Here is a 13,334-nt window from a genome sequence, read left to right as displayed (position 1 = left end):
GAACTCTGCAATTAAAACTTGACTGAGAGATCGCAATATGGCTGGTTTGTCGCTTGCATTGTCACGACCTCATAAGCAGCGACTCGGAAATGTAATGCAGCAGCATTAAACTCAACAACATTTTGCCGCAGCACTAAACTCGGTGACATAACTCAGCGACACACTCAGCAATAAGTAATGCTCTCGCATTTACGCAGCATAAGAATTGCTTTTCCCATACTTGTTTTATTATGGGTAGAAAACCACACATAAGATTGTTGCCTCGTTCAATTAACTTTGCTTCTTGTAGACTTTCATGGGCTTCAGTCACTGTTGGCTTATTTAATAGTCCTGCGGGATGCATGAAATTGATTTGTGTTCCTTTATTGTTGTTCCCATAAGCAACATTTATTTGGAGCCCTTTTCTACTGTTTCCTGTGGCATATCATGTTTCTGATAAAGACTGACCATGGTTTGCTTTCCCATTTACTTTGCAGATGTGCCCAATCCACCACAGATGGTCAAAGTTGACTGCGACGGCCTCATGGCTCTCGTGGAGTGGAAGCCCACAGGCGATCGGCGGGCCCCTATACTGTCCTACTCCATTCAGTACAACACTTCCTTCAGCCCTGACACATGGGAAGATGCCTTTGTGAACATACCCGCCCCTGACACTAAGTTCAAGGTTTCCATGAGTCCCTGGGCCAACTACACGTTCCGGGTGGTGGCTCGCAACAAGATCGGGCCCTCGCTGCCCTCAGGGGCATCGTCGAGGTGCACGACTCCTGAAGACGTGCCACACAAGAACCCCGACCGCGTCATGGGCCGTGGTGACCGCTTCGACAACCTGCTTATCACATGGACACCTATGCCTCCCATTGAGCACAATGCTCCGGCCTTCTTCTACAAGGTACTTTGGAAGCGCGATGACATCCCTGACGCCACGTGGAATTCTCGCATCATCGAGGACTGGAAGCAGAATCGACACGTCGAGTATGGCCAGCCTACGTTCAAGCCATATCGTATCAAGGTTGAGGCCCACAACCGGCGAGGCCAGGCACACACAGCTGCCACCGAAATCATCGGATACTCGGGTGAGAATGTGCCATTGGCTGCTCCTCAGGACTTCAGGGTGGCAAATGTTGTCGACGCCCGCACGGCCAACTTCACCTGGAGTCCCGTCAGTCCCGAGTCCGTGCGGGGCCACTTCCGTGGCTACAAGATCCAAACATGGACTCCCGATGAAGGTGAAGAGAAGCTGCGAGAAGTGGTGGTGCCGGCGAACGTGACGACAGCAACAGTCAGTCTGTTCCGGCCATTTTCGAGCAACCTGGTCCACGTCCTGGTGTTCAATGACATGTACAATGGTCCACCGTCAGACAGCATAGAAATCACCACACCCGAGGGTGTTCCGGGGCCAGTAGCTTCGTTCGAGGGTATTCCAATGGGCTCGACAGGCATTTACCTGCTCTGGAAGCGCCCGTTGGAGGCCAACGGTGTGCTGACAGGCTACCACATTTACTATGAGGAGGTACGTGGCACTCAGCTTGGGCCCAAGATGGAGCGGCAGCCACCCGTGCGTGACCCCCTGGAGTCACGAGCCAAACTGGCAGGCCTCAAGCCACGCACGAAGTATCGGATCACAATCCATGCAGCCACTGCACAGGGCCAAGGGGATCCCAACTTCATTGAGCTGGAGACAGCCGATGAGTCTGAGCGTGTGCCAGACATGCCCGACTTTACGTGGGCCTACCTGCCGGATCGGGATGGACATGCAGCTGTGCAGGTAGGACAGATGCTGGCGGGATGTTGTGCACTTCTGCATCTTGAGGTAGCATTATTGAATTCAAAGGTGACATGCCAGTTTGTTAACCCTGATATCTTGAGCATAGAGTAGAGGTGTAGGAACAAGCTGCCCAATTCTGAAAGATGTGTACTTTTTATTGTCTACTTAGAGCCAAGACCTACTGGGTATATAGTAGCAGATATGAGAACTCTTACCTGTTGGTGACAGTGTGGTGTCATGCAGTTTGTAGAACAGAAAAGATAAGTGAATACCTGTACATAAGAGCATCCACTGGCCAGTGCACATAAAAGCAAAGAGTCCCTTTGGCTATTCTTGTGAAATCTGTGCAACCTACAAAAATGCACATCTGTGGAATTGTCAGTAAGGTGACTAAGTCTCATGGAGGGATTGTGGTTGCTAGATATTAGTCCTCTTAAAATTCACATTCACGGTCGGTCGGTCGGTCGGTCGGTCGGTCGGTCGGTCGGTCGGTCGGTCGGTCGGTCGGTCGGTCGGTCGGTCGGTCGGTCGGTCGGTCGGTCGGTCGGTCGGTCGGTCGGTCGGTCGGTCGGTCGGTCGGTCGGTCGGTCGGTCGGTCGGTCGGTCGGTCGGTCGGTCGGTCGGTCGGTCGGTCGGTCGGTCGGTCGGTCGGTCGGTCGGTCGGTCGGTCGGTCGGTCGGTCGGTCGGTCGGTCGGTCGGTCGGTCGGTCGGTCGGTCGGTCGGTCGGTCGGTCGGTCGGTCGGTCGGTCGGTCGGTCGGTCGGTCGGTCGGTCGGTCGGTCGGTCGGTCGGTCGGTCGGTCGGTCGGTCGGTCGGTCGGTCGGTCGGTCGGTCGGTCGGTCGGTCGGTCGGTCGGTCGGTCGGTCGGTCGGTCGGTCGGTCGGTCGGTCGGTCGGTCGGTCGGTCGGTCGGTCGGTCGGTCGGTCGGTCGGTCGGTCGGTCGGTCGGTCGGTCGGTCGGTCGGTCGGTCGGTCGGTCGGTCGGTCGGTCGGTCGGTCGGTCGGTCGGTCGGTCGGTCGGTCGGTCGGTCGGTCGGTCGGTCGGTCGGTCGGTCGGTCGGTCGGTCGGTCGGTCGGTCGGTCGGTCGGTCGGTCGGTCGGTCGGTCGGTCGGTCGGTCGGTCGGTCGGTCGGTCGGTCGGTCGGTCGGTCGGTCGGTCGGTCGGTCGGTCGGTCGGTCGGTCGGTCGGACTGCTGCAGCATATTTATGAACCCATTTTCCTTGCTTCTTGACCACCCTAAAAAGGTCGGCACATCTCTCCTTGCATGCAGCTCAGTGCTCCGACGCCTTATGGCCAGTGCGCCCCTTTGCTCTCAGCTCTTCTTCTCCAGCCCCTGCGTCGGTCACTGCCGACACTGCAGGGACGATGTTAGTTTCGAAAGTGGTTTTCAGCTTGCAGAACATCCGAGTCCATTCCCAAACATGTGTGACTGTGTGAGCACGAATGAGATGCGTTCTGCCCGGAGTCGTGAATCACACAGTGATGAGCACAAGCAGAGAAACCGGGTGATGCAGCATGTCCAGTTCGGCATCCCATGCCCGGCACCACTCATCGAAAAAATCTAGGGTGATCCGCACTTTCTTGTGAAACGCATATCGTACCAGGAGGCCTTTCATGTTCTTGAAGCAGAGTGTCAATCTGCTCTTGGCGATAACAAGCGGCCACAGTTTACACGAGCTAACCCTTTACGCAGCGAGCAAAACTGAGCACCCTGCTAATTTTTCCTCCGTGGCATGTACTACCTTTCAGATTCAGTCTTTTTTTGACAGCATCTGCCTAAGCAGTGGTGTTTCAAATTTTTAGACATTAAATATTTACGATGATGCGAGGAGTGATCGTACCCCCGTTAGGAGAAGTGCACTTACTGTTATGCATCGCAGCGCAGCATTCAATATGTATTCATTGTGGTGGTGAACACATTCTGTGTGCATATAGTACATCTCTATGCTTTATTTCAAGGAGATTTTGCAGCTGTTCGGTATTGACAATAATTCAGTGTATTCATGTTTTATATATCCGGGTTTGACTGTAGTATCTTCAGTAGCGAGAGATCCATGATGAAGTGAGCAAATTTTATGCGCAGGTGACTTGGTTGCCAGCCATGGCGGGCCACCCGGGCAGCCACTTCTATGTTCAGTACCGACGCAAGGGTGACGAGACGTGGGAGACCACCATGGTAGAGAAGAATGAGGACAACATCCTGGTCAAGGGCCTGGAGACAGGCGCCCTGTACGAGATGCGAGTCATTGCCGTCGACGGAAAACACCAACGACCTTCGCGAATCGAGGAGGTCGAGACTGGAGGCCTTGGTATGCACCTTCCCCTTCAGTACAGGGGCAAAAGGAATCAGAAAAAAGGCGCTGCATTCAACTTCAATGTTAACTGGCAGATGTTACAAGAGGTTGAAGAGGGTCACTGTGACCATGAAATCCTCTTGTCAGAATTTAAGTATTGCACTTACCATGTTGGGTGCTCAACGCCTAATTGTAGGGTTCAGAAAAAAACAAATATAATGTGACCCTTTTGAATGTTGCATGGAAACTTTCAATTGCATGCACAAATTCTTGAACTTGTAATGCTCAAACAGTATGTTTTTTGCACATGCCTGCATGCTTTTGCATTTGCTGCTGCTTTTGGCTGAGTTAGAAGACAAGGAGCAGCGGCTACCAACTACTGCCAAAATACTAGTACAGTCGCCAACCTAGTTTCCGGACCTCGCGGGGACTGAAAAAGTCAGAAAAATCGAGCAGTCCGAAAAACTTGTTCAGCCAAAATATGAAATTTATTCGGCTTAGAATGGCTTAAAAAATCTCTAAATAACGCCCTGCCTCATATTATACTTGGAGGCGATCAGATTTGCTTGGATTTGTGCAAGAGTGACATCGTCTCTGTATACAGTTTGACAAGAGCATCACCGCGTTGCCAGAGATCGCCGTGGAGATAGAAGAAACAAGCCACGTTTCTTCGCACCACTTGGCTCTCTTGAAGGCACACGACGTCGTGCCAGTTACACAGATGCAAAGCCGTACGAACATAAAGATGCGATGTCATCTCCAAGACACACCTGCTCTGTGGACACACCAAGTGCAAATAGCAACCAATACTTTAAAAATAAATAAATGGATCAAAGTGGTTCCCACATTAAGTTATTATGATGATAGTGCTGACAGAAAAAAGAAATGAACAAGAAAAAGTGCCATCCCCTAGAGCATTTTGTCAACTAAAGAAGAGCGGGCATGGCCTTCGAGACTAGAGAATGTCATGCACTCTCTATTGAAGGAGTGCACATACCAATATTGGAGGCTTTAGAGCAGGCCACTGGAAGCCAAGCCAGTGGGAAATCCAACATGGCGGACTTCAAGATTGGGTAGCGTGGCTTGGAACGAGCAATTTATTCCGGAAAATTGAACTTCGGGGCCTAAATTCGTCCGAAAAATTGTGCAGGAATGCATTATTAGCTCAATGGGAACTTTGACAGTGCATTTATGAGGTCCGGAATATCCATCAACTTTGAGTTGTTGGAGTCCAAAGAGTCAGTCGGCAACTGTAATACAGAGTTTTAGCTATGCCTTACATGTTAGAAAATACCTGAAAATAGGTAAAGCTTTTCATTTGACAAAACGAGACAAATTCAAAACGGGTTACCATATGGCCGGCATGGAAACAGTGCAGTTAAAAAACAATCTGTCAACCACTTAGCGTATTTGTGCACATAAAACAGCATATTATTTTTCACCGAGGCACCTTATTTTCGTGAACTCGTATCTGACGGTATCATATGAGCTGGGGAGCTGCAGTGGCACTAGCTAAACCTTGATAAATTGATGTTGGTTTGTGCAATCCTCTAACTTACAGTTCAATATATATTGGATGTTACGATGTGGTTCGGGGCACAGACTTAATTGTATGAGTCAGAGACGTCTCCAAGGATAGCAAAGAAGGAACGGCAACAATCACCACACACAAACATATATTCAAACATCCCAAATCCAAGTACAAGGGCACAGGGCATGGGAGCAAGCGAGACCAAGCATTCCTACAAAGAGTTTAGAGCTACTACTACAGCACACTCACAGTTTGGCTGGTTTTGTGTTACTCGAACTGTAAGAGGGGAGTTGGCAAGCGAGCTCTCGCAGACTTTTCTTTGTCTGCTGGTTGACGGGAGCGGAAAACGTGTGGGTTGCTTGAGCCACGCATTTTTTTCCGATTTGCTGAGTGCTGTTTTGTGGTGCTTTCTTGTTCATTGGTGTCTTGATTTGCTATTTTGCTGTGCCCCAAGCACATGTGTGGCGAGGTGTCATCCTTGTTGTGAACGGTGCTGGCGCTGCGGTGCATGTGCTTCCATGTTTTCGGCAACACTTCGTTGTCATCCAGGCATCTCTTGGCACTTCATCACGCTGGATAATCTTAAAAGTCCATGTGCATCCATCCGGATAGTTTGTAGTTTTCTATTGTGACCTCCGAGAAGGCATGCTGTCAGAAATATGGCTGTTGTGACTTGTTTCCAGCTCCTGTATTAGCTGGAGTGGGAGATTTCATATGTGTCCGAATCACAGCAGCGACGGCTCTCCCGGAGTTTAGTCTCGAAAGCTTTGTGTACTGCAACAGCCAAAAGCAATCAACATTACTAAATAGCGAGAATCGGGCACCACCAATTGAGCATGCACTAAATCCGCAGTGTGAGTGTTGATAAGCCGTACAGCTGTGTGAAATGCTTACGTTGTGTGGCGGTGCATGTTAATTTTACGTTTTTCCGCCCATTACAAAGAAGCGAGTCAGAGCATCATCATGATCATGCCACTTTTGCTTTTTCATTTCTGGTTTTTCTGATATAAATACCATACCAGCTGCATCGCATGTGTTGTCAAGTTTTATTCATTGCGGGTGTGTTGTGCATGTACTGTTTCCAACCACTTGAAAAATCTCTGCCACATGCGAGTTTCATGCTAGAGTATGAAGAAGGTGATGGGAGTGGTGGACTAGGCCGACTAGGCTGTGCCAACTACTTCAAATAAAAGCAGACATGCAGACATTGTACACTAATGTGGAAGACGGTCACCGACAGTGCTGACAGTAGGCGATGGCAGAGACGGTAATGAGCCTTCTTGGGTGGCCAATTTATCGAGTCCCTGAACGTCCTCACCAGCTATGTTGAGTGTAGTGGTGGAGTGAACTACCACACCAAGCGCACGAGGTCGCGGGATCGAATCCCGGCCACGGCGGCCGCATTTCGTTGGGGGCGAAATGCGAAAACACCCGTGTACTTAGATTTAGGTGCACGTTAAAGAACCCCAGGTGGTCGAAATTTCCGGAGTCCTCCACTACGGCGTGCCTCATAATCGGAAAGTGGTTTTGGCACGTAAAACCCCATAATTTAATTTTAATTTACCAAGCAACCCTGCATCAATGATTACTCCAAGTAGTCCTGCTACAAGGAAAATAAATGTGTCCTGCTTGTGTCGCACACTTTTGCCCCTCTTTTTCTGAGATTTTTCATTGTTTTGGGCAATTCGAAAACCCACTTAATTTTAAGATTTTCTGTAGTCCGGTGGACTTTGAATTAACTAGGTTTAACTTATACGCCTCAGCTCGTGCTCTTCACACTGTGTGCAGAAATTGTACGCAGCAACGGCAGCATGTGCACTATGATGTGCACTATGCACATAATACATTTTGTCATGCAGAATTAACGCCAATGACAGTAGGGTAGTGCAGTGCCTGTGCTGATCTCGCTCCACGTGTGCGGTTACAGCCATCCGGGCACCAGGCAGTCCCGACGCAGTGGCTGGTGCAGCCTGGTTCATTGGCATGATGTGCGCCCTGGCCCTGCTCCTGCTGCTTCTCATCCTCGTGTGCCTGGTGAAGCGTAACCGTGGTGGCAAGTACTCGGTCCACGATAAGGAAGTGGCCCAGGGTCGAGACCTTGACTATGACGGAGGCTTCCACGAATACACTAAGCCGTGAGTGCTTGCGAGGCTCCTCCTCTCTTCCCAACTTCTAGGCTCCACTAGCTGCTGCATGATCTGCAACTGTGGCTGATTTACTGCGCAGTTTGTTCAGCAAACCAAAAACATGCGCAGTCAAGCGAGTGTAGAACTCTGCTGCGTTATATTATCAGTGCTCTTGTGTTTTAACTTTTGATTTTAATATGGGAGCTTGATGGCATTCTTTAGATTCCACATGTCCTAGTCCTAAGAATATACTAATGGTTTGATTGGAGGAGTATTTTATAAAAGCATTGGGCAGTGCATGCATCATCCTATGTGCAGCTTCTTTAGCACAGAGTGGTATTCGTAAAGTTGAGGCCCAATTTCACATGTAGGAGCTCAGTAGAATGTGTCGTCTGGATCTTGTCATTGCTTTTGTGCTTGTACATTTGGAGTGATGACTAAATGACTAGTGAGCTGTTTCAGAGGTCTCTCAAGCCTGCACCAGCATTAGTACTAGCACACTTCCTATCTGCTACCTCCAGATCTTGGCCATACATGTGCTTACTCCTAGAGAGCTGTGAAGTGACATGCTTACATTTCACCAGCCTTCCAGGAACACTGTGATGTTCAACTTCCTGTGTGCTGTTAACCCACGAGCTGGCTGATCACTTAAGTGGGGACATGGATGTTAGAGACTGAAAAATCACGGGAAAAAAAATTTTTTTTTGAAAACATTGTTTTTTAGATTCTACAGTGTCTGATGCACCATCTCAAAAATTTTCACTCATCTTGGACCAATATTGTGGTTGTAATGGTGTTTTGTATCATGTCGGTGAGATTTATTTTTACAGATAAAACACGCAAGAAAGGGCCTTTTTTCATGGTGAGCAGTTGCCATTCTAAGTTTCCGATCGCAGCCATCAACCAAATGTGCAACCCATTCCTTGTGAACAATCTCGCTGCGCGCGAAATGTGGAGCACCGATAAGTGGCAAACGACAATTTTTTTTTCCCCCCGATAACAAAAGTTTCACACAGCAGCAGACATTCTGAGGCATACTAACCTGTTACAAGTAGTAACATACTTCATTATATTCCTGAATAAATTGAGTTGTCTGTTTTCTCAATTTTCTCAAAACAAACTTTTCACTCAGTCTGCTCGTTTGCGACAACAATATCTCAAGATTTAGGACAGCTACAGCTGTAATTTTCTTGTTTTTGCTATATAAAGCTAAATGCATAAAGCTTGAAATGCTACGGAAGATTGCTATGGGGCTCACTAGTAAATTCCGAATGTAAATAGCTTTTACTGTATAACACTAAGTAAAGTTTCTTTCTTTCTTGCCATTTTCTTAAAAACATAGTTTTTCGTCACTTTGCTTGTTTGCTGCATCATATTTTTTTTCTTGCAGCACAAAGCCAAATGTGTTGGGAAGGCAACGCTGAGATAAGATTTTACATTTTCAGCTCCAAAATTTTTGTTATTCACATTTGCAGTTGATCTTATTATTGATACTGTGAACATAGAACTTCAATGGGCTGTAAAGTGACAAATAAGTGTTCAATTTCGAATCTGTTTCCTGCGTTGCTATCCTTATGTACTGTAATATCCAACTATATGTTGCTTGTAACTTTCCCTTTAGCAGGTAAATTTTAATTGTTCCAAGAAACAGCAGAAGGTAATTATTAATTATCTTGGCAACTACTATGCATGTGCAAAATATAATTTGATATTTAAAACTAACTCAAAACACTGAATGAGCATACTCAGTTTTATCTGATTTGATCTAGAAATAAAATTATCTGAATATCCCATGTCCCCCTTAAGCTTTTTCTTGGTCAGTTGGGAACAACTGTGACACCGAGCCTCATAAATGTGCGTTGCACCAGTGAAGTTGATGCTCATGTTCTGTTCGTCAGAGCTGGTTTTCTGCAATTACACTGCAAATGAGCAGTACAAGGCGTGCCATTGTCATAAGCCGGTCCTCGTTTGGCTTTCAGTGCTCAGCAGGCACCGGTGCGTGGCAGCCGGACTTCGCTGCACTCTAGCACCAAGGAGAGCGACAGCGACAGCATGGCTGAGTACGGAGAAGGCGACCCGGGTCAGTTTGGCGAGGATGGCTCCTTCATTGGAGAGTACGGCCCCAAACGCCGGCAGCAGCAGCAGCTGCAACAGCAGCGGCCACCCGAGACGACATCCCCTTCGGCGTTGGCCACATTTGTCTGAAGCTTTCTTTGGCTTTGCTCTCCCGCGGTCTCTCTCCACTGGCTGCACCCATTCTCGCCCTGCAGTTGCCTGCCATTCCGAATCACAGCCGAGCAAGGTCGAGAAAGGCTCTAAGAGCCGCAGCCCATATAGTGGATGGTAGCCCTCAAGCGTGTGGGCATTATTGCATCACTGCCTTTAGCATAGCCAAGTGATTCTAAACAACAGGGACATCTTTTAGGGTAACTTATTGAAATTGGTATTTGGCCACGCTTTCTGGGGAAGAGCACGGATGCACAATGCTGAGAGGCCATGCTAAACACTCTTTGAAGATTTTGTTCCTTTCTGGGGAGTACTTTAGTAGTTTGGCAACACGCAAAACAGCATTCCCTCCAACTAATGATGTTGTGCTTTTCTAGATGCCTATAGGGAAGAACTGGGCACACACACCGGTGAAGGAAACGCAGTGCCCGTGAGAGTGATGACTCGTGGTGCGCTCTTGAAAAATGTTGCACTTTCTCGTGGTGTATTCTTGTCGTACAGTAATAATTGCCACGATTCTCATTTTCCCTTACTTGCATTGACTCAGTGTGGCCAGTGCCTTCCTCCTGTTGCCATCTGCCTGCACACGTATAGCATTGCTGGCTGATACCCGTTGTACAGACACGGTTAAAGAAAGTGCCCATAAGAGTGGTGACAGTTACTACCGTGAGGCAAAAGTACACTCTTAAAAATTTGTCCCCAAACAGTAGTGATCACTTATCTTGCATGCACTTCTTTTATTTAATACCGCTCCCAGTACTTCCATGTCACAAACAGTATGTGCTTATCAGATAAGCATGGTGTTCCTGACAGGAAAGTGTCGGGTGCCTAGCGCTAGAGAAATGAAGTGCACACAAGATAGATGACAATTATCGTTTGGGCACAAGATAAACTTCAGACGACGTGAAAATTCTTTTAGTGTGTACATTCTGAGAAGGTGCAGCATTTTTAAAGTGTGTTGAAAGTAGACGTAAAAAAAAAAGAAAAGAGGTGTCAAGAACTGATCAGCTCGAGGGATACGTGGAATAGCCGAGTGTGCGCTGCGTGTGGTACAGGGTGCAGCCAGTGAAAGAGGCTACGTGCTGCTGGTTGGCTTCTTTGCGCTGTTGCCGGCACCCTGCGCGGGTCCCTGGCCCCTGGCATAAATAGTTGCCGTCCTCCGCGGTCACATGGCCCTGGGGAGAGGAGTGGTTGGGGGGCCCAAGCACAGACCCGGGCTTCAGCCTCTTGCAGTGCACATTCCATTTAGAATCTTCTGTAGACAAGCCTAGTGCGTTCCTTTTCATGTCCTGTTTTCTTTTATGAGTCTTTATCGTCTCCAAGAGGCTGTTTGTGCTGTTTTTAGTTTGTAAATATGTGCATTTCTCATGTTTTTAGATGGCACCACACACACACACACGAAAAAAAATGCAAGGCAGCTGCTCTTATGCTAGCTGATCTCTGTTCCTTTGTGCCCGGAGCTTTGAAGAAGGCGCGCCGTCTGCCACTGCTGTTGTGTCGTCCTCATTCATTGCTCTGGAAGGAACTACGGGAGGGGAAGGTAAGGGTAAGGCAGTTTGGGTGCATGCTTCGGCTGTCCACCGCAAACTGATGGCCATGCTGCAAAGACTGCAGCATTATGCCACTTTTGCTTTGAAGAGGTCAAGATCTGAAGATAGGGAATCTCGTAGTTAGAGGTTGGCAGCATTATAATAACCTCATTTTGAGCGTCAGTGCTTCTCACGACTACAGGTTTGCAGCATAATAACCTCATTTTTATAGTCGAACGAAAACGTGCCAGGATGGACACATCAAAAAGTCGGACAAAAGGCGTGTGGTTGCCTGCTATCAAGTATTACTAGTAATCTTATTAAGATGCGACGGGTTTTCCAAGTGTTGAAATGGCACACTTGAGGCTCTAACCTAAAATCTCAACCAGCTCAGCTGGACTTTCCACAATCACCTACCTCTCGTCGCAGGCAAACCAAGCACATACCGAGCCAGATCAGGGTTTAGAAGTTGCACGAGTGCAAAAGTACCGAAATCGTATAACATTTCTAAAGCTGTGTAGTAACACGGGCGCTCTCTTTATTTGCTTTTGACTTCATCTAAAGTAGAACGAACTTCGTTCAAATGCTCAGAAGTTAAAGAAAGCCTTGACGGCACCGAAGTTGGTAACTTGTGCCTGACAAACATGATGTACGGTAGATATACGAAGCAGCACCCAAGCAATCCAGTGCAAACATACAGGGCAAGCAGCTATGATGTTTTTTCTCACTGCCTAAGCGAAACTTAAGAGCAAGTTGTCATGTAGGGCATCTGTTCACGTGCGACATTGAGGCCGCAGTGTCCCCGACATCTTCTTTTACACACATATTTTACGTTTCTCATATCTGCACTCCTGGCTCATTTGGCCAGGCCTCATGGTGCAACGGGCAGCTGTGATGTCATGCTGTCCTGTTAGGTGCGCAACGGTATTTGCACTGAGAGGTCGACGAATCTCATTTTGTTTTATTGCCGAATCTCATATTTTCTTCCACATGTATACGTTGTGAGTCAGCTGTTTCATATTGGAGTACCTTTCTCGCCTAGCGGTAGGTGTTCATGACGTCGCGCCTTCTTTTTCGTTCTTTTTTTTTCCTACCCTATGTCCTCCGTATGCCAATGATGTCTGCTGTGTGGTAGGTATTACATGTCCACTTTTACTATGTGACGTGGTGTACATGGGTTGCAGATCTGTATTTTGAGCTTCGTGAAAGACGGCACGATTGAAACAAGTTGTGTTATTTTGCTGGAAGAAAATAAAGACCTGGCGTTCCGCTACAGACATTGCGTCAGGTTACTTTTTATTGGCAGAGCCAATATTGGGCGCATATGCCAACACTGGGAGGGCTGGTGCGGCTGTTGTTTTTGCTTTGAAAGTTAGATCACGTGACACTGCTTCATCTCGGCAGAGCTTGCACTGCTCGCATGGGGCCTTCTTTTCATGCAATTTGGGAGGCGTGCTTTTGTATTTCTTGTCCAGGAATATTGCCCCTTTTTGTCAACAATTGCTCACTGTTGTATTAGTAGCAGAGAAAAGGTTGGTTTGGGACCCTCCGAATGTTACGTATACATACTTAATATTGAGCAGCCCATTCTCGAGCTACTTGAGTATGCAGTCAATCCCTAGACGTAGGCTCGCTTTGGGCATTGTTTGTGTACTGTGAGAAGGCACTGTGCTGCGCTAATTATAACTAGCCTGAGTTTTCATTTTCTGTCCTGAACTTGTTATGCCACAGATCCGTAGCTGCAATATTGTATGTTAATTTTATAGCACAGCTCCTAGGCGCCCATTCCTGCAGCAGACGTCGGCGTCACTTGTAACCGAGAGAATGTGCACAGCGAAAGATGAGAGCTGTGCACATTGGGGA

The 13,334-nt window shown here is 47.9% G+C and overlaps 1 protein-coding gene across 2 annotated transcripts in view; it reads left to right on the top strand.

Moving 5' to 3' along the window:
* The window catches only part of LOC126527128 (neuroglian-like), a 28,172-nt gene extending 15,426 nt beyond the window's left edge, over nt 1-12,746 (top strand). For both annotated transcript variants that reach the window (XM_050174878.3, XM_072284442.1), the window contains exons 5-8: nt 477-1,765; nt 3,849-4,074; nt 7,518-7,725; nt 9,696-12,746. In XM_050174878.3, the coding sequence (XP_050030835.1) occupies nt 477-1,765; nt 3,849-4,074; nt 7,518-7,725; nt 9,696-9,921 (1,949 nt within the window). In that variant the 3' untranslated portion in view covers nt 9,922-12,746. The remainder of the gene's footprint in view (nt 1-476; nt 1,766-3,848; nt 4,075-7,517; nt 7,726-9,695) is intronic.
* The last annotated feature ends 588 nt before the right edge of the window (nt 12,747-13,334 follow it).

This window comes from Dermacentor andersoni, chromosome 9 (assembly GCF_023375885.2).
Source record: "Dermacentor andersoni chromosome 9, qqDerAnde1_hic_scaffold, whole genome shotgun sequence".
Lineage (NCBI taxonomy): Eukaryota > Metazoa > Arthropoda > Arachnida > Ixodida > Ixodidae > Dermacentor > Dermacentor andersoni.
Note: the sequence above shows the minus strand (reverse complement) of the source record. Positions and strands in the feature narration are given on the sequence as shown.